Below are 27,971 nucleotides of genomic sequence, written 5' to 3' on the forward strand. Positions count from 1 at the left end.
GGTTTCCCTGACCAACAACCAGAACATCCCAGTCCATGCTGGGGGAGAAAAACCAGGTGTGTCTGCTCCTTGCTGGGAGCAGTCATAGAATCAGTAAGGTTGGAAAACCCCACCAAGATCCTCTGGTCCAACCACCAACCCATCCCCACCATTGTTAGCCCTACCAGCAGTGCCTCATTCAGAGCTGTGATTTTCAGCTGAACTGACAGCACGTGGGCTGACCTCTCAGAGGGTGGATCAGCACCATCCCATCAGTGCTGCTTCTACCTGAAGTCACTTGGGACATTTTTTTTTTTCTTCTGTGGTGTTTCTGTCTGAGAGCAGCTGCCATCTGGCCAGGTTCTGATCAGAGTGGTGATGTATTGGCTGGGGGGGGTGGTGGGGTCACCATCCCTGGAGGTGCTTCAGAGCAGTGAGGATGTGGCACTGAGGGATGTGGTGATGGGCATGGTGGGGTTAGCTGGATTTGGGGATCTGAGAGGTCTGAATGATTTTATGACCTTAGTCAAAAGCTATTTCATGGGAAATAATGCAGAGGAGATATCCCGTGGTGAGTAGGAGCCTCACAGTGTTTGAAAGGCCCCAAGGGGAAGTGAAATCCAAAATTTCCCATTGAATAAAAAGGCGAAGTGGTTTGTTTTCATGCTTTTTTTTCTTTTCTTTTTTTATTTTCTTCCCACAAGCGAAGCCGTACAGCGATCATCAACCCTTGCAGCTTCACCCACCCGTTCTGGGCTGCAGAGCCATAGTGCAGGACGTGCAGAACTGCAGCAGCCACGTGTTACAGGAGCTGGGAGGTCTGTGACCTCTATGACCAGCGGGGTGGTCAAGGATTTTCCCAGCCAGGCTCCAGCCCTATGCTTGTCACAGGTCCCATAGCGTGTTGCTGTGATGCTGTCCCTGTGCTGTTAGCAGCTGGCCTGCAGCCAAGCAGAACAGCACCAGCAATTAGCTGGAACCAGTGGGTTTCCACAAAATCCTTCCGTTTGCACAAAGCAAGATTCTCCATCCATCTCGTGGCAGGAAAATCCCTCCGCTGCTGGTGTGGGGCTGTTTACTATATCCCACGTGTGCAGCGTGCTTGTTTTGCTGTCTGGGAGGGGATGTCGAGCCAGATTTCTGCAGTGGGCAGTGAGCAAGCGGTGTTCTTCCTCTTCCTATTTCTGCATGTGCATCCTATGCACAGAACACTCCCAGGCAGGCTGCTTGGATGCAACTGCTTGAAACTCTCTCTCTAGAACCAGGAACATATGTGAGGCTTTTCCTTTCATTTTCCTGCTCCAGTTTTCTTTCTTTACAGCTGGTAAATACCTTTTCCTTGCGCATTACCTGGCTCAGAGGAAAATCCGGAGCTGTTGCGGTAAGCTGTGATCAGCTGAATATCACTCAGCTGCAATTAAGCTAATGGGAGCGGGAGAGGGGTGTCTGCTTTTCTGTGCTGTTGTGCGCTGTTGAAACTCAACATGCCTTTGCAGATGTAGGACAGATGAATGATTTGTGTTTGCCGGTGCTCCTGTATGAATTATTTGGGAAAGTTTCCCCATGCTTCTCACTTTTTTTAGTGGAAATGATATTTGTGTTCTTGAAATAACTTTGGCTGCTCAGAGAGCTGAAGGTGGTGCTGGCATTGTGGGTTGAAGATGGGCACAATTATACTTCTTTTTGGTATTTACATCACTGCTGCTGGAAGCATCCCATCCCCTGTGAGCTATTCCCAAATCCTTCCTGTGCTCATTCCCAACATAAGGATGCTCTCATTATATGGGAATCTTCAAATAGGTTTCTGTTCCTGGACAAGTAGTTTTTCTGGATTAATGCTTGCTCATTTGGGTGCAGGGAGGTGGGTGCCAGTTTATTGACATCTGCAGAGGGCAGATCCGTCCAGCAATTTTTGAGTGCCTTCTTTATTATCATTATTATTTAAAGAACAGTTTTTGTTTGTTCAGCACCGGGCCAAATTTCTGCCTTTGTTGAAACACTCAGTAAAGCGTGGTGTTCTGACATCCGTGTGTGAGGTGCAGGGATTTGGGCTGCTGATGGCAACGGTCATCTCTGGTCACCATTTGGGATATGAAGAGAGACAGAGAGCGGATCAGCACTCTGCATCCTCCAAAAGCCCCAGAGCTGCAGGAAAACCACCTCTCCCAAGGGCAGATCTGTATCCCCAGGGATGCAGAGCTCAGGGAGGAAAGGCCAAGCTGTGATAATGGTGTGGACCTTGCAAGGTTGGGGCAGTAATAGCTGAGTCCTGTGCATACTGCTCCAACTGCACAGTGGTGGTGTTGGGATGCTGAGAGGGCTCTGCTTTTGTAACGACACCTTTTAAAGTTTATAAAATTCTTAAGCAACCGAAGAACAAGACTGGAAGTAATTAGTGCTGTCTCGGGAAGTCTGGTGCGTTGAGCTAGAAAGAACAAAGTATGCAGGGACAATGCAAATCTGCTTCTGAGGGTAAACACTGATGGGGAAATATTATGCAGGAGGGGAGTGGGGATACAGTGAGACACCAGGCAGTCACTGTACACGTAATGGGCTGAGTATAGGCTCAGCCATCCTTGGTCCAAATTGGTCCTGAGTATGGGGCAGGATGGGATGAATTCCCCCAGTAATTAGCAATAGAATGCTCTTGGAAGCCTGGCTGCTGAGCATCGTGTGTGCTGCTCCCAGCTGAGTGGAGAGAGGCTTTTATGGAGAGTACTGGTTTGCCCTGGGAACCAGGTTAACTGATCCCACCTCACAGGCAGCAAATTGTAGCCCCATGTTGAAAAGCTGCTGCTCCTTAACACCAGGCTCTGGGGGGTCTTTTATTGTCTAGCATAAATGAACCAAGTAACTGGATCAGATCCAATTGCTGGAGATAAACAAGAATTCAAACAGGAAAAGCTCATAACCCAACCCCTCCTGGCCCGCAAATGTCTCCCAGAGTGGCTGCAGAGAGCTGGCCCAGAGGCAAGAGGAGCCTTGCTGGGTGTCCAAGATTGTATTTTCTGAATATTTATTGTTGGAGGGTCCTGGCACTGGGCTAAGCCTTCTTCAAGGCAGCCATCACAGGGAGCATGCTGTGCTGAGGTCAGGAAGTGCAGCTCAGACTGGGTTCAGCTCCATCAGCACTGTGCACAGATTGCAAGCAGATTCCTTGCACCTGGAGGGACCTCAGGTGAGCTACAGTCACAGGTGTAAGGCTGGAAGGCTTTGGGCTTTCCTAAGGTACCTCTTGATGAACCCTGCTCAGTTTCTCCCAGACACCCATTGCCCAGCTGCAGCATTGGCCTTGTCCCCTCATCTCCTGCTGAGAGATATCGCAGAGCCTTCCAGTTCCAAAATGAATTTGTTATTTCTTTTGCATTTTGTTTCTTTTCTCCTTTCTCCCTGGCTATCTTTGCCATCAGCCAGTTCCCACTTGTTGCTCTGCCAGCTCTCTGTCTCAGTGCTTCTCCTCACTCCCAGGTGTGTGTGCAGGCAGGCAGAGCTCTGGCATGCTGGGCTGCACTCCCAGTCCCCTTCCATCCTGCAGCCACCTGTGCTCTTCTCTCTGCTCTGCAAGAATCACAGCCCCCAGCTGTGCCAGACCCTGGGCTGTCTCACACAGACACACTCAGACAGCTGCCACTCCTTCCTCGAGATGTCCAAAGCAGGGATAGTCCCAGTCAGCCAGCAGCAGACAGACAGGGAAAACAGACCTGCACTCAGCACAAGGGTAAATATTGACAGTGGGCGCTGCTGGAGAGCTCCTTTTCTTACTTCCCGCAGTCCGTGGAAGCCACAAGTGTTTATTTATCAGTGCAAAGGAGAGATCTTTTTTTTTTTTTTTTTTTTTTTCCAACATCCAGCTTTGTGCTCCTCTATCCCAGCACGTCTCCCTGTGCCCCGCTCTGTGCAATTCCCATTGCTTTCCCAGAGGCGACAGGCCTGCTTTGCATCGCTGATCCTCTTATTCTGGCACCCTGGAAAGAGCTCTACTAAAGCAAGTTGTGCAACTCGCCTCCCTGAAGCACGAGGCAATTAAGAGGCTTTTATAACTCATTGATTTTTCCTTCCCACTGGCAATTGCAGAACCATTGCTTTCAATCAGATGAGACGCGCTGTTCGATACCCAAACGTTCTGCTCATCACTGGAGCCCTGTGTTTTTTATTTCGTGCCATAGGAAGCGACTTATTAACGCGGATCTGTATTGAAAACTTGAAAGCTTTTACTCTGAGCCATCAGATCCCAGTGCTTTATAACACAGGAAGGCAGCGGATCGTCTGACAAGCCCAATTTGGTACAACAGAGACGAGACTGCATCATGTGTTTCAACCAGAAAGCACTTAAGCACTTGGCCCATTTCTCTACCTTGTCTCCAGCAATGAGATCTTTGCTTGCCATTTACAATGAGAGGTCTTCCTTTATTTCCTCAAACAAAAATGGGTTTGTACAGAACGCACGTGCGGGGCTGCTGGTGAGCATCCTGGTGCCACAGCGTCTGCTGTGATGCCATGTTTTGGATTTGGGATGAAAGCCATGTCACCATCACACTGATGTGGTGGTTGTTGGTGAGCAATGCTATGCAGAGCCTGGGATATTTTGGGTTTTCAGCATCTCCCACTGCCCTGCTAGTGAGGAGCACAGAGCCAGGGTAGCTGGCCCAAGCTGCCCGAAGGAGCATCCCATGTCATTTGGCATCACTGAGAAATCATGAAACCAAGGGCAGCTGGCAGTCAGCTGCCACTGCTCAGGGACTGCTGGGCATTAGGTGGTGGCTGGCGAGCAATTGCATTGAGCATCACTTCATATATATATAGATATAGATACATAACTTCATATATATATATAAAGTTTCCAAGTGCATTGCTCCATTTGGATGGGAGCATGCTGAGTTCTCAGCCCGTAGAGCAACAGATAAACGCTGGGCCACCTCACACTGTGCGGGCAGCGCCTTGGCTCTGCACTGCTGCAAAGAGGAGGACAGGTATACCAATGCCACAGTGCATGAAGGAAGAGAAACGTCCTGAACTTGCAGAGGGAGCCAATTGGAGCAGCAGGTTTGTGCAGACGGCTTTCAGCGCTGCTGCTCCTCCCTGCGTGCTCCAGCACAGCTGAGCTGGGGCCAAGCTGGAGGCTGTGCCGGAGCCTCTGCTATTGCTTTTTTCCAACCTAATTTTCTCAGGAACTGACCCAGTTCTGGCACTTTGGGAACTGGCATTCTCCCTGCTGGCGAATACTTCTCATCTGTTTCAGATGATCAATCCGGTGTGACCTTTTCTGCTAAAATAGCTTACACAATGAAAACGCATCAGTGTTAAATTCTAACATTGCATAACTCTGTGCATTTACCAGCAGAAAGGAGGCTTTTTTCCCCTCACTCTGTAGGAACTGAGAAGGAAACAACTAGAGCTGTGTGATTGCAATGAACGGGGAACCCCCCCCCTTCTCCCTAAAGCTCCCATCTCCTCCCTACAAAATCAAAGAGGGTCATATAGGGGTTGCATCACCCACTGCTGCTGTTCGTTGCTTCAGAAAGAAGAAAAGGTATCATTCAGCTGTGGGGTAATGGTCCACCATGAGCAAGACCTCATAGTCTTCGGAGCCATTTCCCAGTTCAAGACCAGGCATCTTGCTGTGCGTGCTCACTGCAGAATGGGAAGGATCCTATCTTTGCTGCTTTGGAACATTCCCTCTGACTCCAGCTGGGGAGTAATTCCAACAGCAATACCATCAGCCCTGCACAAGTGTTTTGAGGGTTGTTTTCCTACCAAGAATTGCTCCTCCTGTTCCTGGTGCTGTTGCTCTTTTTCCTTAGGATGATTTCACCATTTCTCAATATTTCTAAATTCGCTGCAGGAAGATGTGTGCCGTGGCCCAGGGCTTGTCAGGACAGCTCTGCATCTGAAACGTCATTTCTTGTCCCACCTGGAGCTGAACCACCCACTTATTACTTGCCGTGACCTGGGCTGATCCCTCAGCACAGCAGCAGGAATCATAAGACTTCTTTTTTTTTTTTCCTCCTCCTAAATGACAGCAACGTGTATTTGGCAGCAGAGCTTTTATAAGGGGGCAAACCAAAGGCGGTGGTGGTACCTGTTCCTTGTAAGGATGTGCAGGGCTGCACTTTTGGTGAGATGCAGGAGGGGCTGAGTGCAGTGGTGCTGCACTGGCACAGCTGCCCAGAGGGTCACCATCCCTGGAGATGATCCAGAACCATGGGGATGTGGCACTGAGGGATGTAGTCATGAGCATGGTGGGGTGGTTTGGGGTTGAACTTGGGGATCTCAGCGATCTTTTCCAACCTGAATGATTCAGGGCTGCCCTTGCAGGATGGCAGTTGGACCACATGTGCCCTGCCTGAGGATGATGCCTGTAGGTGCTGGGGACAGGCTGTACCCATTGTGCGGTTTTGTTTTTTGTTTTAATGAGTCACTAAGATATTTGAAACATACCTCTGACCTACTGAGTTCAGTTAGCACCTACGCTTCATAAATCATAGCAGTGTCCTGCCAGCTGCTGGCTTAATAAGGCCCCTGACTGCATGGGAAATGCTATGACACTGCAAAGTGATATCTGATCCCTGAAGTGAACAGACTGAGCTCTTTAAAAACCTCCACTGCTGTAAGAAATGCAAAGTTCTGCGCAGAGCACCCTCAGGGCTGTGAGGAGCTCAGCGTTCAGAGGCAGAGGCCCAGGTAAGAGCAATTCCCTTGTATGAAAGCATTCTGTGCGACCCATCTGTTTTTCTTTACCTTGTGAAAACATGTGGATGTGTTTGAATTAACCACCATTGGAAACTGAAAAGAAAATCTTCCTTCATTTGGACTCGTGCTCAGTGCTTTGGATGCTGTAAGCCATCAGAGGTGAGCTGTGTCTGCTGCCTTCCCAGCTCTGAAGCCAGCTCTCACCACCATAGCACCTCTGTGCTGAACTATGAGACCACTCAGAGGCAGAGGCTGATGGCTGCATCCCATGGTAGGGTTGGTAAGGATACAAGCCCATGTCCTGTTTGGTATCGTACAAGCTAATTCCAGTCATTTCTTCTGGCAGGAGCTTGTTCTCTCTTGTTTCAGGGTAAAACAGAAACATGACCAACACTGTTTACAGGCGTGTGGAGCACTTGGGAGGGTTTGATGTTTATTTGAGTTGAAAATTAGCTGATGAAACTGTTGTGTATTTTTGACTGCTGCCATGTGTTCCCAGTTAAGATTTCTGCTTAATTCAAGCTCCCTCCCTCTTCTCCTCCAGCGCGCCCTGATCCTCTTCTCTGTGTCCCATGGGATGGAATTGGGATTGGCTGGGATTTCCCAAGCTTGGACCCCAGTTATGGGCAGTAGCTGGGGGTGAGGAGTGGTCATGGCCAAGGGCTGCCATCAAACAGGGGGACGTGGGCTGCAGCCTGATGGGCTGCGTGCTCTGTGCTTTGCTCTTGGGCATCTCTACTTCTAGCTATTCTGTTCCTACGCTTGTACCTGTATGTAAATGTTTAAGAGGTATGTGTAAGTCTCCCCAGAAGTAATGCCTTCTATTTATTTCCATGGAAACGGCAACAGATACAAAGAGCTCAATAACACTGTTTGGTAGAGCATGTTCTCAGCTACAAACCACTCCTCGTTAACTTAATTCCTTAATAACCTTAATAGCCACTGCTATTAGTTAGGCATTGTTGTCAGTGATGAACAAGAGCTGCATGCTGCACTTATAAGCACCTGCACAAGTCCCATAGTCACTGTGCCACTGCTGGAATGTACCATGCACCTCTCACTGTGCCACGTCCAACGGTTGGGTGCCATAAACATTCATCAGGTGCTGAGGAATATCAATGGGTGCTGTTTTTTTCCACGCAGGGAGGTTCATCCTCTGCTGCAATCCTACCAACATCTGCCTCTGACGTTGTGGGCTGATGTCACAAAATAGGAGGCATTACTTTCAGAGCAGCCCTGTTCAGAGGGGCTGAGTGATGTCCATGTATTGGAGAAGGGTGTTCTGGCTTGGGGGTTTCTAAAGGGAATGCCTCTACACAGAGGTGCTGTTGAGGGCTGTGTGCTGTCCCCCAGCTCCTTCCCCAGAGCCGTGCCGTGCACAGCCTGCTGACTGCTGATTGACTTTTATTTGCAGAATGCTCTTAGCAAGCCAAAAAGTATTTCAAACAAAGCCAAAATCTCAACCATGTGTTGTCATCCTCAGAATTACACTCATCAGGGGAAAAAAAAAAAAAAAATCAGAAAAACCCCTCTGGGAAATGATGAATCAGTAAACAAGTAAAAGGCGATTGTCATCTGTGTGCACCCTGCAGAGGGAATTCCGCAGCCCCACCACAGTGATAGAAGCCTTTCACCACCAGGATGCTGCACCAAAGGGCTCCTCCAGTGCTGGCGATGGCTCTGCAGCCCATCTCCCCCCTCTCCCTGATGTTGGTGTGGGGCTGCGTGGCCGCCTCCTCCCCCTGGCACACAGCAGGTAAGCCCACTGGCAGCCACCTAGGCTTGGGATGATGCTGGGCTCTGTGTGGTTTTATTATGGCAAGGGCTGGGTTTATGAATGGGCAGTTAACACATGGTGTGTTTAGTGGGATGTTTTCGCAAGTGGCTTCAAAGGGAGCAGAAAGTGCCTTGGGTGAACTGTCAGCGGAGTGTTGATGTAAGGCTGGCATTTACAAACACCAACTGGGTGCATAGTGATCCCAGCTGTGCGTAGGGGGGGAGTGAAACACAGGGTCTATTCATAGTGTAAGAAGTGCTACTCGATGAGCTGTTGGCAGTGGCATCTGAAGCACTAATGCGAGCACTGCCCTTCAAGCAGGTTCCTTGCACGGTGCTGGGATGCAGCCATCCCAGGTGCTGGTGGCTGCTGCAGTGCACCACTTTGTTGCCACGGAGGTGATGCTGCAGTGAGAGCCAACAGCACCCAGCTGCAGGATGGGGTGGCTGTGCAGTGAGATGGCTGTGGGATGGGGTGGCTGTGCAGTGAGATGGCTGTGGGATGGGGTGGCTGTGGGATGGGATGGTTGTGCAGTAGGGTGGTGGGGCAATGGGATATCTGCAGGACAGGGGTGGCTATGGGACAGAATGGCTGTGGGATGAGATGGCTGTGTGATGGGTTGACAGTGCAGTGGGGTGGCTGCAGGATGGGGTGACTGCAGAGTTGTCCAGCAGGTTAGGATGTGATTCAGAACAGTGCAAATTATGTCCAGAAGGAAGGAGTTCTGCAGGAAACACAGAGGAGCAGCTTTCATTCAAAGCTGGATGACACAGTCCTATATCCTGAATGGAGAATGTGTGTGAGACTTGTGTCTTCTGGAATAGAGTCATATTGAATCATTAAGGTTGGAAAAAATTGCTCAGATCATCTAGACAAGATCATCTAAGAATGTAATAATGAGAAATTCCGCAAGAGGCAGCGCTGATGTTTAAAAAGGAGTTGAGTTCTGGAATGCAACATCCAGAAAGCAGCATTCCAAAACAAAGCTTTTCCGTTCTCTCTGAACTTTAATTATTGTCAAAATTTCTTTTGGAAAAATTACTCGCTATTGTTTCAAAAAGGTGTGGCTGAGCAGAAAAAGATCAGGATGGAAACAAATTTCAGAATGTTATTGTTTCTGGAGAAACAGAAATTCCAACTCGAAGCAATCCAGGGCTCTCTTGGAAGTTATGTCTGGATTCCCAAACAAAGGCAAGTTGCTCTGTTTGCACAGCAGTGAGACAACCTCTGCCCATGCAGGAGAAGGCTCCCAGCCCTTGCCCACCACAAGGACCACTGGTCCTGGAGCTGCCACAGTGCCACTGCCACCCTCTGAACCCTCCGTGCTGGGCTCAGAGCTGCTGGGAGGCAAAACATTGTACTTGTTATATAAAAATGCATCAAAGCTCATTGTTTTCCTCCAGATCGTTAGAATCTATTGTGCCTTACCCCAGCACCTCCCGACATACGTTAATGTGGTGTCTGACATTGACACCTAACACAACAGCTGGTCTCCCAGACCGAAGCTTCACGTGCTGGGAGGTGTGAGAGCTGAAGACTGCAATGGTCATCACTGGGAGGGCTTCCTCAGAAGTAATCAGTGATGTTCTCTGCCAGCTTTCTAAAGAGGACGTGTGATGGCAATGCTGCACTGACACAGCCAAAGGTGGACTCCAAAGCACCGTGAAGAAAACACATCATGCCATGAACGTGGAGGCACCCAAATGGGTAATACCACCTCCAGACAGTGTATGGAGAGAAAAAAACACCTGTTACACACATTGACTTTGTCTGAACTGATAAAACAGAATGAGCTCAATGGCTTTCATTGTGTGAATGATGCTCCAGGCATCGATGCTCCAGCTCCAGGCAGAGCTTTGAGGCAGTGTGTCTTAGTAACCCCAAGCAGATGGAAGACTTGAAAGGTCATGGTGATACTATGGTATGATTTAGAACACCTCTAAAGGATACTGTGGCATTTTTACGCCTCTTTGATGCCCATTGGGTTTTGAGTGGGCAGGAAGAGAGGTTGTGTGTGTATGGTTGAGGGTTATGCACACAGGACTGGATCTGAAGCCAGCTGTGTTGCCCTTCACACCCACAGCATGCTTAATTTCATCACGCTTATTGGGTTTTTTTTTTGTTTGTTTTTGATATTGTTGCTATTTTGAATCAACATCCCTTTGACTCCCTCCTTTGTTTCCCAATGCAGTTGCTCCCCCCCTAGACCTTCAGATCACCGATCCCGGGCTTTTAGGTCCTCTTGATATCGAGTGGAAACCTCCACCCAACGTACAGACCTCCAATGACTGCACAGTGAAATACAAGTGTGAATACCGTAACGCTGGCGACAGAGAATGGAAGGTGAGAGAACGCACAGCTCTATCCTCCTAGATTGCTGTTGCTCCTTTATTTCTTGACACTGGTTTATACATGCAGTTAAAGCACCAGCGTTACCACGACTGGTAAAGCAGCACTTCCAAGTGCCATTCCACAGGATCAGTTCATGGAAGTGTTTGCCAAAGAGGAGTGTGCTCTGCAATTCCTCAGCAGCAGCAGCAGTCAGGGTTGGAAGAAGGCTATTTCTGTCAGAAGTGTGCTGCTGGCTGCCAAAAATAATCCACTGATATCCAGTGTCATCCCTTGTCATAAAAGGCGCTGCGCGTTTTAGAAAGTCTTTGTTTATAAGGTCTTGAACTCGGGCAGTGTCACATCCTTAAGGATGTAGCGTGGTAAATAAATACCAGATTAAGTTCATTAATTATCCTAATGGTTAAACATTCCCTATATTCAGAAGAGCGTTATTAATCAATGTTTCCTTCTGTGTTTTAGATAAGTTTGACTCTAGCTCAGCTCTGTGATAAGATAGTCAGCCTTAGCTTGGAGATGTGTAGATGCAGATAGACATGGGGTTGCCAGGATGTTGTGGGAGCCCTTAGGAGAGGAAAGCTGCCAGAGGGGTTGGAGGGAAGAGGAGAAACCCTCGGTGTGGTTGGTGCAAGGTACTGGGGAGCACCGAGAGATATGAAAAGGATACGTGCAGATTCCTGCCTTGTGTTTGTAACTGCTGTTTAATAAGGGGAAAAAAAAGAGAGAGAATGTAGGCTTAAAAGAAAAAAAAAACAAAAAACAAAACACGTCAGAATTCCCTGGGTCCCAGTGAAAGTGTCTGCAAGGCAGAGCCAAAAGGGAGGAAATAGCATGGCTTGTACCTTGCAAAAATGCTGGATAAGGTCACAAAGAAAAGTTGACTTTAAAAAAACAACCCATGGGGCCGTCGGGGAATCCATCATCAGCAATGTCTGGCAGAAGGACGTGGCTCAGCAGAGCTCTGACACTCTGGGACTGCTGACCAAACCCTGAGTGTGGGCTGCAGTTCCTCTTGCAGCAAACATGTTGACTCTGCAGTCCATCATTTCAGTCCTGGTTTGGTCTGTGCAACCCCTTCTCCCTCTTTGCTGCAACTTCCCCCAGCTTGCTTTTATCCTGTATAAAAGAAGATGGGAGATGAAACCTTCTCCCAGCCTTGATCCCCAGTCTGGGCTTCCTTTTTCTGGGGTGGAAGGGAGGATTCACAGCCAGTGAGGATGGGCAGCCCAAGCAGCAGCACCAAGCTGTGCAAATGCTGGAATAGCACTGGGCAGGAGGAGCAGGATAGAAATAAAAAGAAACATGAAAGCACCCAGGTGAGCCTACCAGCAGCCATGGTGCAATGGTGGCTAACTCTTCAGCTCAGCAACAAGAGGTGTTTATAAAATCTGTCTTTCAACCAGGTTATTTTTACTAGGAAACTAAAACTCAGAGTTGGATTTGACCTCAGCAGGACTGCTGAAGTGAAGGTCCAGACCCTGCTCAAAGGATGGTGTACCAACGACGTGGAGCTTCAGAGTGAATGGGTTCATGCCACCTTTCGAGTCCCACTGCAAGGTTAGGAGCAGCCTTCCTACTTTTTGACCCCACCACCTCCTGTGAACGTTTTTTGTCTTGACAGAGGCACACAATTGTTCAAAGCTGTACAATGATATTTCTGGCTGACACTTGGCCACACAGTCATTATTTTCATCTCGTTTGGCAGGGAAACTGGAATCTGAGGTTCAGAATTTTCACTGCGTCTATCATGACTGGGAATACCTCAAGTGCACATGGCAACCAGGTCTCCTTGCTCCTCGTGGTGTAAATTATGGACTATACTATTGGTATGTATCAGCAAAATAGAATAATACCCAGTCAACAACTGAGTGAACCACTCTTGGAATCACTCAGCATACTTAAATGCCATGGAAAATGCCATGGGGGTAGTAATAATGCATGTTTCCCAGTTATTTCTATTGTTTTTTTTAACAACTTTTTTTTTCTGCAAGAAAAACAAAGTCAGAATTATGTGTTTTGGACAATATAACTTGTGCTTCATTTCCTGTGATGTTATGGTGAGAATGATGGGCCATTGGGTTTTGTGACTTCGGGCTATTTGTAGAGAAAAGCATAACTGCAGCTATTTAAAAATAGTTTCAGTGTGGCTCTTGGAAATATTCTTCAAAGCAGAAACACCAAATTTACAAACTACTTGGAGAAAACCATGGAAAATTTCACTATTTGTTGCTGAAAACAAACCAACCCCAATTCCACAAAAACCAACAACAACAACAACAACAAACCTGTTATTTAACTGCCTGTAACTAAAGCAGCATTTGGATCTTAGTCCTGTTTTATAATAAGGATGGGTGGAAACACAGCTTTGCTGTCCTTTGATCCCTGGGAGTTAACTTTCATAGTACTACCATATGATTTCTTTCCCCACGTAATGATGTGCTTTGCAGAGAGACTTTCATTAGGAGCAGAGCACAGAGGCCAGACCCAGCTCTGCCTCAATGGCAACAACCCAACAAGAGTCATGTAAGGCAATGGGAAGCCCCACGTGGCATTACCAGCATGGGGACTGCATTGGGGAGTAACCTCCAAAGCCAGGAGGTGGTTTGGGTTGCTTTTGCATAATCACTACTGGCCATCAGACCCCTTGGGTTTCCATTACAATCAGCTGTTTTCTCCCTTCCTCCCACACTTTTTCCCATAGCAGGAAGGATGCACGACGCTGTGCTTTGATGGGTAGGGCAGGCAGGACAAAAGGGATGCTCGTGGTTTAAGTCTATTTGCTCCTATCTAATTGTCCTTTAAAAATAAAAAATAAAAAAAATAGAGAAAGGCTTTACCCCAAACTAACTTCTCTTGCTTTGATTGCCTTTTTTAATGTTTTCCTGCTAGGTATGAGGGTCTGGAGCACGCGGTGCAGTGCGACAACTATATCCAGGATCATGGTATAAACATGGGCTGCATGCTGCAAAACCTGAGCCAGGCAGAATACAGAGACCTGAGCATCTGTGTCAATGGGTCAGTAGCAGGCACCTCGCTGAGGCCTCTGTATGCCACCCTGCGCCTTCACAACCTGGGTAAGGCTGGTGGGAGGGCAGCAGGGCTTGGGGGGACCTGCATGGCCACTGAAGGCCCATGGCTTGCATGAGGGGCTCAAACTAATGTGTGCTCTTGCAAATGGAGAAGGGGACATGCACTGCTGGACTTGATTCTCCAGCAGTGTTTTCAGGAGGTGATGCTGCTCAGTGCTCAGGTCACTAGGTGCTGCTGAGTGCCTTGCTTGGCATTGGATGACTTCACATCAGTGGGCTGCTGGGCAGAGCAGAGCAGCTATGGGTTTTTTGCTCCCAGCAGCACAACTGCAGATGTGGCTTGATTTCCTCCTGCTGGAATTGAAGCCACTTCTCTGCTCCTGCAAGCACAGGAGAGCTCTGCAGGTATTGCTGCTGAAAGCAAGCCAGGGGCAGGGGAGAGTCGGGTGCAAGGTGCAGTGTGATCTACCAGAGCCATGGGAACAAAATGCAAAGGTGGGTTTCAAGCCGCCCATGGCCCGCTACAAATGGGGAAACAAAGCAAAGTGCAGCTAAAGACACAATCTGATACACATGCTAGCTCTTTGCTATGGGCACTTCCTGTGCTGATGCATTCCATTGAATCATTTGAGTTGGAATGGATCCTTAACGGCCATCTGGTCCAACTCCTGCACTGAACAGGAACAGCCACAGCTCCATTAGGTGCTTGGAGCGACATTTACCCACGTGTAACTGTCAGGGGATAAATGGGTTATCCTCCTGGGTTAATTAGCAGGATTTCTGGATTCAATTAGGGATGTCGTGTTCTCCTATATAGCTTTGGGCACATGGCATAAAGGATGCAGTGTCAGGACAACACCACAGCAATGATGCACTGCAGGGGTCCAGGCTGCCCTGTGAGAACAGCATGCCAAACACATCACTTGGCCATCAGCCCTGTCTCCACATCCAGATACAAACAACCAACCCAGCCTCCACGCGGAGCCTTTGCTCCTGCAGCATCATGGCAGCCGAAAAACCCCATCAAACCCCATCACTGGGAGCATGGGACAAAAAAAAACCTGGTGGTGATTAACCAAAGCCATTCTCACCAGGACGCAGTCGGTGGCACCTCCTGACTTCCTCTTCTCTTTCCTCCCCCAGCCAAGCCCTCGCCCCCCCAGCAGCTGGTGGTCTCCATGTCTGCAGCTGAGGAGCTCCGTGTGGTGTGGAGCCCACCTGGTGGCCAAACACCCCCCCAGTGCCTGGAATACGAGGTGCAGCTGGCAGAGGAGCAGAGGGAGGCCAAGGCTGCCTGGGCGGTAGGGAGCACATGGGGCTGCCAGCAGCCTGCTGCAGGGCGGGGAGGTGGGGGCCCGTCTGTGTGTATATATGGCCTCTACAGAACGTGGTTTGGTTTGCTTTGTTTCCTTGAATCTGGTAGCACAACATGATTCAGTGAAAGGGTGAAGACTCGGAGCTCCAGAGAAACGACCTGGGATGGAGCAGATGTTTATGCATGGGGGTTTTCCCTTCTGTGTTATTCGGTTATGGTTTTAATAGCAAGAATCATTCAGTTGTAGGGGATGGTTGGAGGACACGTTCTTTAAGTGTTGCATTCTACATATGAATCTCCGTAGCTAGCTTCACAAATGACCAGACACAAACAGTGAACGTACACAGAGGGGCCCTGTGAGTGTCTGTGGTTTCAGGAGGTTCAGCTCCATAATAACTACCGGTACTGGATGGTCCAAAGCTATTATGAAACCATTCAAAACTACCAAAACGTAATCCCAGGATTTGCAAAGCATGTTCAGCAGCATCAGGCCATGCCAAAGAGCTACCTCTGGCTGCTCCAAACTCCTCACTGCTCTCCGTTTTCTTTTTCAGTCCATGCCCACCCAAGTGGAAACCGCTTTCACCATCTCCAGAGCAAATCAGAGCCGTGTTTCTTGTGTCCGTGTCAGAGGGAGAACAAACAGTTTCTGTGCTGATGAGGGCTTCTGGAGCGAATGGACACAGGAGTGCTTCTCTGGTAGGGAACCAACAGCCATCAGTTTTTGTCTGTAGTAAAATAATGAATATACTTAGGGTAAGAAATCACTTGAAATGCATGGAGCCCAAGGTTTTAAAAAGCAACGCAACCTGTTCTGCAAGAAAGGAACTTCTTATTTGTTATTATTTCTCTTTGCAGTAACCAGAAAAGAAGTCAAGCAGCTATTTATCCTCATTCCAGTCATCCTGGGGTTGTCAAGTAGCCTCTTAATATTTATGTTGATTGGCCAATGCAAGAAAAGGTAAGTGCTGGAGCAGCCTGTCTGTGCAATGTGCTCTTATAGGGGAGGTCTTGGCCTATGGGTATAAATAAAACAATATACAAGATACTAAGAGACAAACACATATCAACAGATGAGCTAAAATCAGACACTAAACAACATATTTTATGTTGAGGAAACAGCTTTACAAGTGTCACCATTTCTGCCTCACAACAAGCCATAAATGCAGTCTGAGAACCCAGACTGCTATTAAATGCAGCAGTTACTCACACGTAAAGCAGCAGAAATAATTCCATTATTTTGCCCCAAAGTATAGATGCTAGTGATAAACCTGTGGCAAGCAAATGCTTCCTGCATTGGCACCGTGATGAGGCAATGTGTGATGGGGATGCCATCATCCACCTTGGTGCTGGCAGTGACCTTCTGTTCCCATTGCAGATCCCCAGCAGGAAAACCATTGCACACGTTGGTGGGATGCTAAGTGCATCCATGGCTGCTGTGTTTGATGGGCTGCTCTCACATCATCCCAAGGACAGCCAAGAAGCCCGGAGCTTTCTAGGCCAGCGTGGGTCTCCCCTGCCCTGTGTGAGGCTGGCAGTCACAGTGCAATCCTCAACAGGCCCAGGAAAACAGGGGAGGAGCTGTAAACTGACTGGAGCAAACCGTTTCTAATAACAGGGCAAAAGAGAAAAAGAAGGCATGGAAATCGTGATGAATAAAGATAAATAGAACTCGCAGAGCAACATGTCATTTGTTTAGTAGTTTATTTGAAGGACTCCAGGAAGCTGTATAGCAGGGCATACACTGAAGCTTGGTACCCAAACGCTGGGTACCAAGGCCTGCATGCAGCTCCTCCCCGCTCCTTTCTTCCCTTCGCTGCTGTGCCTGAGCTAATTGCAATCGTTTCATTAACTGCTATGCCTCAGCTGCTGCAAAGCTGAAGTGGTGAGAGAGCATGGGAGAAACTTTTGCTACAGCACTCCCAAGCACTGCAAGGGATGTGGTTACGAGGAGAAGTGGAAGGTTATTCTTGCAAAGGCAGCAAGGGAACTCCTCTAAAAAGTGAGCACAGCTCCTGCCATTCAGTGGAGCACTCCGGATGGCTCTCAGCACTGTGCTGATAAAATTGCTGATTGACACTTAAGGATGCCCTCCATAAGGGTGATTAAAAAGTAAATCCAAGACGTGCGCTACAGCGGGGTAGAACCACAACCCAGATGCTGCCCTCCAAGCCTGGTTCTATTTTTATTTATTTTTATTTCCTTTTATCAGAAAAGGGAATGAACTCAAAGCCCTTTGTTTAGTTATGTTTCATTCCATCTGAACAACCCAGAAACCCCAACCTCTTGCAGGAGTGTTTATTCAAGATGGGAATTTCTTGTGAACAGAGGAAGCTCAGAGGGAAAATCAAGTTTGCATCAATCAGCCCTATAAAGAGATGGGTGAATCAACCAGCCACAACACAACACAGTGAGTGCTGCCTTACACATCCAAGTGCAAAATTATTCAGTCCCTATCAGTTGCTTCCACATATGTGGGCACCAACCAAGTGTTATCTGGGGAGGTATCAAGGAAGGAAGGCACTAGAAAAAGAACCAACTGGTTTATGGACAGACTGGGGCAGAAAGGAAGTTTCCCAACTGCTGGTATTTAGCAGATGCAACTCTACCCTTCATTACCTCTGGGTGATGGAAGGGAGCAGCTCTTTGCTTATTGCCTTGTGCAGAGTCCCCTTCCTTCCACTTTTGGTCTCCAGGCAGGATTTGATAAGACAAGAGAAACAGCCCTGCATCACATTCAGCTCAGACGTTTTGCTTTGCTTGCTCCTGAGGTCAAACTTGGGGTATCCATGGGGCATCAGGGCAGGAGCACACCTGGATTTCCACCTCTGAGCCCAAGATGAGCAGAGATGCTCAGTCACACTCATTCTAAGGTCTGCGTAATTGCAGGAGCCACAAGACTTGGGCACATCCAGATAGGTGCTATCCAGGCTCAGGTTTTTCCAAACTGCCCTCAGAGCAACAGTTATTCCTTTTATAATGGGTAAAACCAAAAAGCATGGAAGAAAACTGTTGGAAAGAATCCCATTGAGGTTTCCTTGTTAATACCTCTCAGTCAGTCTCTGATATCTTGCCAGGCCCTTAAATTGTTTAAACACTGATGCATTGTGAAAGCCATCTGTGTGAAGGAGAGGTAGGAAATGAGGCTGGTGCAGATGGAACTCACTTGCTTTACCCACAGGAATGCCATGCACAAGCATTTGGCCATCCACACGTGGGCCTGCAGCTCATGCTCCCCTGGAACCTCTTGCTGCTACTGCATCCCATCCTGTGTGTTGATGCAGTTTGCTCTGCTCCATTATTGTGGCTAGTGGCAGCAGGCACAGCAGAGCTCAGCAGAGCAAAGAGCCTTTTGCAGACCGAAAGCTCGGCTAGAACAGGAGAGAAAGAAATGAGAACAGGCACAGGCAGAGATTGGAGGAGGAATGGATGCTGTATTCCCCGACTAAAACTCAACCCCAAAAGATCAGAGCTATTTCTGTCACAACAAAATATAAAAGTTAGATGGAAGCCTGCCTAGAAACCTGCCTAGTAACAGAGGGATACATTAAGTGCATTCATTCTCTTATAGAACCTATATGCTGTTGCTCGACGGGAGCATTTTGATTGCAGACACCAGGCTTGGTCCTTCCCAGTCCCTCATTTGATAGAGTCCATAATTAACATTTATAGCAAGTCTGTTTCAAAATCCCTCCTCCGACACACTGTGCTCTTCCTGTTCCCTCCTGTGTCTGGGTTCCCCTGTGCTTGGCCAAGCATGTCTTTGCCAGACACACACAGAGCTCCTTTAAATGCCCTCGAGTTTAGGGACTTCTTTCTGTCTTTACTGATAAAGTCTTAGAGCCGTTTGTTAGGGAATGAAAAGCAACCTTTCCTACAGAATATTTTCCCTGGTGGATTTCAATAGTTGTCAAACATGTGAAAGCACAACCCTGCATGTGCTGCAGGGAAATGCAGGATCCATTTGCATCTGTCATATAATAGCAAAAGCTTTTGGGAAGAAACAAAGCAGGGAAGGTGGCTATTGAGGTCACAGCAGTATCTGGGCATACAACATTGCCCTCCTCTCACTGAGGTCCATATCTAAATATCAACAAGAGAACAATTTAGGGTTGGTTTAAATTGGTTTTTGTCGTTGTTTGTTTTAAAATACACAATCAGACTATGGTAGTACACTGCTAATTACCTCAGTTCCAGAAGGAGCTCATCTGCATCCTTCTCAGTCTACATCCATTTCTTCTTCCAGTTCTTCTCCTGCAGTTTCCATCAGTAACATCTCGATGCCATCATCTTCAGTGACAAGCAAGCGCTTCGCTCAGCTCTGTGCAGCTCAGCTGCTGTGCCTCATCTGCTTCTCGTGAGGAATGGGATGTTGAGTTTGAGTCCTCAGCCTGTGCCACAGAGTCTTCTCAGCTTCCTGGAAGCAGTTCCAGACTTGGGAGAACAAGGAAGAGAACAATCAGTACATGACATTTCTAACTGGAGAAACGCTTCCAGCAAACCAGCTCTGAGATCTGTAGTTAACCCCTCCTGCACCTCACACTCACAAAGGGATGGCGATTCAGTTAACCTGCCTTTAGAGTGCAAAGATACCAGCTGATACATTTTTCATAGTGGGAATTTATCTGTACAGATAGAGCAGTTTGAGTCTAGAAAACAGGGGCCAAGCTTTGTAGCAGAAACAAATTGCCACCCTCATTAGTTTGACTGTAAATATGTCAAGAATTCATCCTCTGCAAAAACCTGTTTGCTAACTGAGTTACTTTTCCCCATGACATACTCAGCAGAGATTTGAGTAAGCAATTTAAATTATTTCAGATGACCTCCTCCTTTGCTGGATTATGCCATGAAACATCTCAAACACCCCATTTTTCCCCTGATGTGAAAGAACTTATGTCTCATGGAAAAATGCCACTGATGAAGAACAAGTTGTGGTCATCACCTGCTTGAAAGTTTTATGACTTCCACACTGACCAAGGTGTATTCAGGTGGGACAGAAGCAAGAATCGCCTAGGAAGAAACAAACAGTGTGTATGAAGCACAGGTAAAAAATTCCTAAGTAACTTCTTTTCCCAGAGAAGTTGTGGATGTTCCATCCCTAGAGGCATTCAAGGCCAGGCTGGGTGGGTTTCCAGGCAGTCAGATCTCATGGCTGGCAACCCTGGCCACAGCAGGACAGGTGGAACACTCAATGATCTTTGAGGACTCCTCCTCCCTTCCACAGCTGAGCCTGAACCCAAATACAGAACTACGGTGCTCCTAAAGAAAGCATTCTCTTGAAGGTTACAAGTGACCTTGGGTGTTTTTAACAGCGCAGAATTAATGGACAAAATCCTTCACACCACTGAGCAATCTCAGAATTGTGGAATCACAGAGTATTACATAATCATTGCTCTACATCTAATCAAAACAGAAAGTTTCCACAAGTACCCTGTGAAACATCTGCTGCCTTCAAAGGAAACAGAAGACCTGTAGAACATTTGAAATTTCTACCTTTTCTTCAAGGGCAATGTAAACCTTCCATATCCACTACTGCTTTTGCCACTGTTCTTCTTACTAGAGGTGGTTTTCTAGCGGGGGCTCATCCATGTCCTCAGCAGCAGACAGATGCATCTCTGCTGCCTTTCACGTCCATCTCTGCATTCTGGGGAAGGTGGTTTTCCAGTCAGTAGGTCTCACAGATACCTTGCGTCCACCTACAGTAAAAGGAAGAGATTGCTGATACAGCCTTGCTGTGCCTCAAGAGAGATTCACGTTGTCTTATCATTCCCACAGCCCTTCCACAAAATTAAATACATTTGACCAGTGGAGTTATATTGCCACGTCCAGGATTCTCAGCAAAGTTTTCCACACAGTCATCTTTATCTACCAACAACTCATAAAAAGGAACAAAGAAACCCAATAGCTGCACTCAGTAATAATCCAGGGCAAGGAAAACTCTGACACCTAACAACCCAAAGTGACAGCATTACTTTTCTGAGACACTGCAACGAGCTCCTTGTGCTCACCCTTAAGTCTTTTCTTGCAAGGCAGTTTCTTTGCTTTTCCCTTCCTCTCCTCAGATCTCTTGCATTTTTGTCCAGCCAGGCCATGGGAGGAAGTTGGGATGTCAACTGCAGAGAACAGTCCCAGGAAAGAACAATCAGAAAATCTAAGTAGAAAGATAGTGCATCAAACCCAGATGCCTGTTTAGTATCTGTACCTCTCTCTTGTGCCTTCTCAACCTCTGTCTGGTTGCCCAGACTTTCTGCAAGGCTGCTGTTCACAGGGAGACCACTTGAGTCAGCTTCTGGCAGAAAGAAAACAAGAAATAATTGAAGAGCATCTCTTTGGAGGAAGGTTTCAGCACAGTCAACCACAAGCTTCACATTTTCAAGCACTGTTTCTTACATTTGCCTTTCTGCTGCTCAAATGTTGTGCCATTTCTACAGTCCTGCAGTGCATTTACCTCTCTCCAGGAAAAACCCACCACTGTTCTGACAGCCAAAACACAACTAATATGTCACTTATCATGACTCTTCCCTGCACTCCCCAATGAATGGTTACTTGACATCCTGCACCCACTCAGAAGTAATATTCAAAATTAAGTCTTCCATGCTTCATGCCATCAGAAACTCACCTTTGCTTGGTGGGATGGTCGGTCCGTTCCCACCGCGTTCCTTCAGGTGAAGAAAAGTGCTTTCAGGTGAAGAAAGTGGGCTTTCTGACAGCCTCCTGGCCGATTCTCCCAAAAGCAGGGAATCTCACTGCGCTTCTTCTGAAGACAGAAAGAAAGGGAGGGTCATGGAAACAGGCACACGAGGTTTGCAAAGTGATGCAGCGCTCCAGGTCATGCCAGAGATGGGACTGTCACAGTGCTGAAACATCATTTATCACTAAAGGAAACATCTGGGAGCAGATTTACAACATAAGCTGTGACCACTTGGCATATTTTGCTTTCTTATCCTTCAGGTAGAGGAGTCAGGCACTCTCAGTTCAGTGGTTAAACCAATGCACCTGCAAAATGCTACCATTATTTGGGACAAACAGTGCCTTCAAATGCCATGCTAAAGTCATCAGAAATTATTGGGCAGAGCCTTAGCTCTTTACCATCATTTCTTGCCCCACTCTTCACTACTCCAAGCAGCCAGAACAAACTGCTCTGAAGAAATCCAGGACACAGAAAGCCTGACAGACCATATCCAAGCCCTGCTGGCAGGAGTGCAGTGTCACTCTTTCCTACCACCCTGCTCCAGCAGCTTGAGGAGTCTGAGCAATGCAGTCTTTTTGCATCTGGGGAGAAAATGCCTTTGGCACCTAATGCAACCATCTCTGGCTAAGAAATACCTAAGGCATTGAATTCTCTTCCCCTACCTCCTCCCAGTCCCCTCTAGAAACAGAAACCAGTAAGATTTTCACAGCAAATGCATCTAGCCTGCAGAAGTGCATTCAGCCCACCTACAGCAATGACAAGTGGTTTTGTGGACTAAGTTGGAGAGCACATCTTTAGGCAAACACATCAATTCTCATGCGCCTGAACTTGCAGTCTCTGCTGAAACAGCAACCTTCCATCCACATTTGGCAGACTTGTTCACTCCTGAGAGCTGCTTCACAGTGGTGGAAGGGACAGCTGTCTCTCTGCAAGCAAAAGGAAACCACAAATGAAAATAAGAGTACAGCCTGAAACATGTCCATGCCATTAGCTCAGGTTGTTAGCAGTGAGTGCAGAATCCCACTGATTATGATGGTAACACATCACCAGTAGGTCTTCCCCTGCTCCAGCCCTTTCTCTTAAAAATGAGGAAAAGGAAGAAAATCCAGGCCAAAGAAACCCAACCATACCTTAAAACAGGTAGAGTAGAAAAAGAAGTAGCAGTCATCTCTTTGCTGATACATGGGGAACTTCTTAGAGTAAGTTTGGGTCCTCTCCAAAGGAATTCCCCGCTCTTGGAAAGAGATGGCTGCAGTCTTGGACTGCTTGGATCCCCAAAATGTCCTCTTGGACAGGAAGCCTACAGAAAGTATCAATAAGGGAAGAATAATGGGTAATAAGCATTCCCCCAGCTTTCTTTTTATGTGATTTAGATTCTCGAGGAGGGCAATGTCTTGGAAGCAGCTGGTTGCAAGAACTGTGTCAACTCCACATCCAACTTGTGTCTAACTGCCATGACTTCTCACAGCAAGTATTGTCCTCCATCTCATTAACAGTCATATACTGTAAAGCACGCATTTTGTGTTCCTGACATGAAAAAGACTCCCTTCATCACCTACTCTTACTGCAGCTGCAATGGATGCACTGGTACGACTCACATGTTTGACAAACCTACAGTTCTGGTTCTGGAGCAGCTGCAGTCCTTCTCCCTTCCAGCTAACATACCAGACCAGTGTCTGAGCAACATCCATCAGCCACCACCACTACCACTGCCAAGCAGGACGAGGGCTGACGCAGCGTGTCCACACTTCTGTGCAGCACTCACAGCTGTGGCACTCACTGGTGGCAGCCAGGGCCTCAAGCACAGTGCTTGTGCTGTCACCAGATAGTCCACATACCCAGCTGAGCACCTGGCTCTTCCCTACGACTTCAGTGAGGTCTTGTGTAACACGTGGGCAGCCTGGTCTAGCATTAGATACGGAAGTTGGCAGCCCTGCCTGCAGCAAGGGGACTGGAGCTTGATGATTCTCAAGGTTCCTCCCAACCCAAGCCATTCTATGATGCTATGATTCCATGAATTTGAAAACCAACCTACCGTCTGTTTGCTCGTTTTCCAGCCTTATATGTTTTCATTTTTCCGAATGCAAAATGCAAACACTATAACCTGCCAATGAGGCTGTAAGGAGCTACTCATTCCTTCACGTCCACAGAGGACATGAAAAGGCAGAAATTGCATCCCACCGCTCCGAGGCATTGCTGCTGAGCGTGCCCATCTCGTACAGCCGCTACCATCTCCATGGCCACTGGGTGTCAGCATCCCTGCTTGATCGCAGAGGAGAGGGACAGCCTCACTTCCACCAGAATTCAGCATCTATTGCATGAAAATCCAGGTGACAGTGGATCTCACTGTGAAAACGATGCATTTTGCTCTCTGTGCTGTTAAGTAGAGAAATGCTGTAACATATGGAATATCCCCAAGTGTAAGGGACCCATCACGTTTTTCACTCAGAGGGTGGTGAGGCACTGGAACAGGTTGCCCAAGGAGGCTGTGGATGCCCCATCCCTGCAGGCATTCAAGGCCAGGCTGGATGTGGCTCTGAGCAGCCTGGTCTGCTGTTTGGTGACCTGCACATAGCAGGGGGTTGAAACCAGATGGTCATTGTGCTCCTTTTCAACCCAGGCCATTCTGTAATTCTATGATGTCCATGAATCATCACTAAGTGTAAAGAATTCCATGGGCTGTGGTTGGTTTGCAGCTCTCTGCGCGGTGAGGGACATCTGAGAGCACTGCCAAGCTCTCTGTGTCTGTGTATGAGCCAAATTTTCTCAGGAGGATGTGTACTTCTCATGGCTGAATCATTTGAGTTGGAAGGGATCCTTAAAGGCCATCTAATCCAACTCCCCTGCACTGACAGGGGTACTGACAGCTGGAATCCTTAACACAGTCTCCATGTTCCCCTTTCCAATGGCTCTGTTTGAATGAAGACTCCAAAACACTTCTCCAAAGCCATCAGCGACTTGCATGATTCATTTTCACTAAGGGAAAAAAAAAAAAAAAAAAAAAAAAAAGAATAAATATCTTTTGCTTTGTTTTCTTTCTTCAGTGCTGAGAAGAACTTCCTTCTGTAACAGAATTAACTTATCTAGATATCTTTAAAAACATGAAGGGGGGCAGAGTGTTCTTCACTGGAACTCACACAGTGGCAGAGAAAACATAAATACCAGACATATGATGTTCTTGGGAAAAGATCAGTCTTTCAAGGCTAACATCTGTAAACACAGCAGTCCCTCAACACCCAGGAATGGCTCAGTGCACTGCAGAGCTGTTTATCTGCCCACAGCTGGAAAGAAACTTTGCACTGAAACACATATATAATGCCAACTGAAGATGCTGCACCTGAGCATCCTTTGCAAGGTCTGTCTGCTGTTAGCTGGGCTGGATAGAGCTCTGTGCCACTGAGAGCCCCCAGCTCCCTCATAAAGCCCAAGAGAGGACTCTCCATGCCTTTTATCTGATGATGTTCCTGCTCTGAACTGCTGACCTGGAAATATGTCCCATCCTTTGAGACTCTTCAATCAGTTTGACTGGGAGCTGCCCAGAAATTTTTGTCCATGCTGCCAATTTGTTTAGAAACGTCACGCTGAGAAAACAATCACTTTTCTGCCTGCAAGGTTCAGCTGAGTCCCCTTTTAACAACAGAGAGCTTAAAAGGCCAACCTCGCTATTTTGCTGGATCAAAAGCATGGAGATCCTGGATGCGCAGCTGGAAATGCAGCAACAGAGGAAAGCATTGGAAAAAGTCAGACACAGAGCTTGCATTGTCTGATTCCCAGCCCTCAAAGCTGCTCACCAGCACATCCTGAGCAACACCAGCCAAAAGCAACCCAATGGGACATTACCTCAGCACTGCAGTTCCCCAGAGGAGACCAAGATTGGGTCAAATAAAACACAGCATCCACAAAAATGCTCTTGTGGGTAAATAAAGCCCACTTATGTGGCTGAGAGCAGTCAGGCTTGAGCTAACTAAACTGGTTAATTCTGGATGATTCTGCATGTGCGAAAGAAATATTGCTTCATACACTTGGAGCAGGGCTCAGGGCTGGGAACACACTACCTCCACCACCCCCTGACTTCATGATGCTCTCCCTGGGGAGAATGCACTGCCTTGGCACGGCCTCTCCTCCAGGACTTGGAAGGACCATGGTATAAAAAGAGTGTTCTTGCTTCGAGATGTTTGTTCCTCCCATGCCTTGGGATGCATCACCGAGGAGGTGAGAGGTGCAGATGGCTGGTTTGGAGCTGAGCAGTGCCAGCTGGCAGGCTGGGGAGAGCAGGCACTGAGCTGTGCCCTCCCACTGCACCCCTGCAGCATAAATTCCTGTTGGAAGGCAAGGGCTGAGCCCTCTGTAGGCTTCTTAGTTGCTGCTCCTGCTCCCTCATTGGAAAGTGCTGTTCCAAACCCAGAATGCTGCAGTTGCTAGAAACCAGCTTCTAATTCCTAGTTTATTTCTGGCCCTTTTTATATGCCAATGTTCTTCAGCCCAAATAGCTCCTCTCCTTTCTTAGTCAGAATAAGCAAAGCACCCCCTGATGTCCTCCTGTCGAGCTTTCTTCCCCCATCTTTTGTTGCCAGGAGGAACAAGTCAAGCTCTGTAGTCTCTTAGTGCCACTTCTACCCAGTGCCCATCCTGTGTCCCCTCCCCATGCCTGTTCCCAGGATGGCTGCTCAGGCTCCACACAGTCATAGAATCATAGAATCATTCAGGTTAGGAAAGACCTTTAAGACCCCAAGTCCAACACCATCCCATCGTGCCCATCACCACATCCCTCAGTGCCACATCCCCACAGCTCTGGAGCACCTCCATGGATGGTGTCCCCACCACTCCCTGGGCAGCTGTGCCACTGCAGCACTGTTCTAATTCCAGTCTCAATTTTTTAAAGCCAACTGACTGCAATACAACAGGAAATCACACTCATTTACTCTCAAGGAGCACAGAACTGACTATGGAGCAGTACCATTTGTTGACTGTGGTTTGCTGCATTACCTGCTTTGTAGCAAGTTGAATGATCCGTCCCAAATCTTCCTCTTCAAAGGGCTGTTTCAGCCTCCAGTCAGCAAACAGGGGCTTGATTCAAATCTTCAGTGGCTTTGGTTTACACCCAGCACAGCACCACCCCATTCTGCTGCTTGTTTCTGCAGGAGGAGACACTCACAGCAGTGGTGCACACAAAGGTAAAACTGCCTTCACTTTCAGCAATTGCAACCAGGCAGTGGACTAACACGCACCAGCCTGCAGACTGCTTTTAATGCTTCAGCAATTGAAATAACTCAAAATGCCACAATTACATCCTATTAAAATTTGATATTTAGGCTGTATTTTAATTAAATATTAATTTATCTGACTTGTTGTTGAGGTAATTACAATTGGAGCACAGGAAAACTCAGAACAGTGGATGTAACACATCCCTGCTGGATGCTGCTTGATTCATTTCTCCAGTCCCCCACTACTAAAGTGATGCTGGTGTGGTAAAACTGCAGGCATTGCCCCAGCAACCTGCTGGCAAAATTGCACTTTTTGGGTAACTGTTAGTTAAAGATCTGCCCGTGTTCTTGTTTAATGGGCAAACATGCCTTGCTGCATTGATTGTCTGTCTCAGATAGACTTCAAATCACTCACCTGAGGGCATTCCATCTCTGTGTTGTTCTAGGGTTGCAGAATCCCTGCACAGTCAAGAGGGAATGACACACCTCGTAGGTATTTGTCAGCTCCTGACAGCTCCAGAGCATGAGCTTGAGTGTGGGTAAAAGCCAAAAGCAGGAGGCCTGGGACTCGAAGAAAAATGAGGGAGAGACAAAACAGTCAATAGCAACTTCACAGGCACAAAGAAATGAAAGCATATTTTGTTACAGCAGCTTATAATCAGTGAATCGTTGGAGGTGGAAGGGACCCTTAAAGGCCAGCTGGTCCAACTCCTTGCACTGAGCAGGGACACCCACAGCTCCATCAGTGCTCAGAGCCCATCCAGCCTGACCCCCAACTTCACCAATACGTTTTCATTACAACGCCCAAAGTCTTGGCAAGCTCTGGGAGCTCCTTCCCAGGAAAAATTTCTGACAATTTTCTTTGCCCAGAGAGAAATGGAGACAAAGCCAGGTGCAGTTTTCAGCTCAGCACACCGTGACCCAGGGAGGAAAACCT

At 47.6% G+C, this 27,971-nt stretch overlaps 1 protein-coding gene and 1 long non-coding RNA gene across 4 annotated transcripts; one reads left to right on the plus strand and one right to left on the minus strand.

Annotated features, from left to right (window-relative positions):
* Positions 1 to 1,026: 1,026 nt before the first annotated feature.
* On the plus strand, positions 1,027 to 16,804 carry IL13RA2 (interleukin 13 receptor subunit alpha 2). Of its 2 annotated transcripts, none has more exons than XM_031594182.2 (10): positions 1,027 to 1,360; positions 8,153 to 8,425; positions 10,638 to 10,789; positions 12,199 to 12,352; positions 12,501 to 12,621; positions 13,685 to 13,869; positions 14,968 to 15,125; positions 15,694 to 15,838; positions 15,998 to 16,100; positions 16,518 to 16,804. In XM_031594182.2, the coding sequence occupies exons 2-10, from the start codon at positions 8,311 to 8,313 to the stop codon at positions 16,558 to 16,560; spliced, it is 1,176 nt and encodes a 391-aa protein (XP_031450042.2). In that variant the 5' UTR covers positions 1,027 to 1,360; positions 8,153 to 8,310; the 3' UTR covers positions 16,561 to 16,804. The 2 variants fall into 2 exon arrangements, with proteins under 2 accessions (XP_031450042.2, XP_090006520.1); XM_090150394.1 differs by having other exon boundaries at positions 8,262 to 8,425.
* On the minus strand, positions 15,745 to 27,576 carry LOC149916048 (uncharacterized). Of its 2 annotated transcripts, none has more exons than XR_016471159.1 (12): positions 27,450 to 27,576; positions 26,817 to 26,965; positions 23,866 to 24,806; positions 22,961 to 23,130; positions 22,554 to 22,756; positions 21,759 to 21,896; positions 21,342 to 21,428; positions 21,148 to 21,252; positions 20,633 to 20,835; positions 20,082 to 20,149; positions 19,326 to 19,573; positions 15,745 to 15,867 (listed from the first exon to the last, which is right to left on the minus strand). It is a non-coding gene; the product is annotated as an uncharacterized LOC149916048 (long non-coding RNA). The 2 variants fall into 2 exon arrangements; XR_016471160.1 differs by lacking the exon at positions 15,745 to 15,867 and adding an exon at positions 18,177 to 18,510.
* Between the last annotated feature and the right edge of the window lie 395 nt (positions 27,577 to 27,971).

This window comes from Phasianus colchicus, chromosome 14 (assembly GCF_987193195.1).
Source record: "Phasianus colchicus chromosome 14, bPhaCol1.hap1.1, whole genome shotgun sequence".
NCBI classification, from domain to species: domain Eukaryota; kingdom Metazoa; phylum Chordata; class Aves; order Galliformes; family Phasianidae; genus Phasianus; species Phasianus colchicus.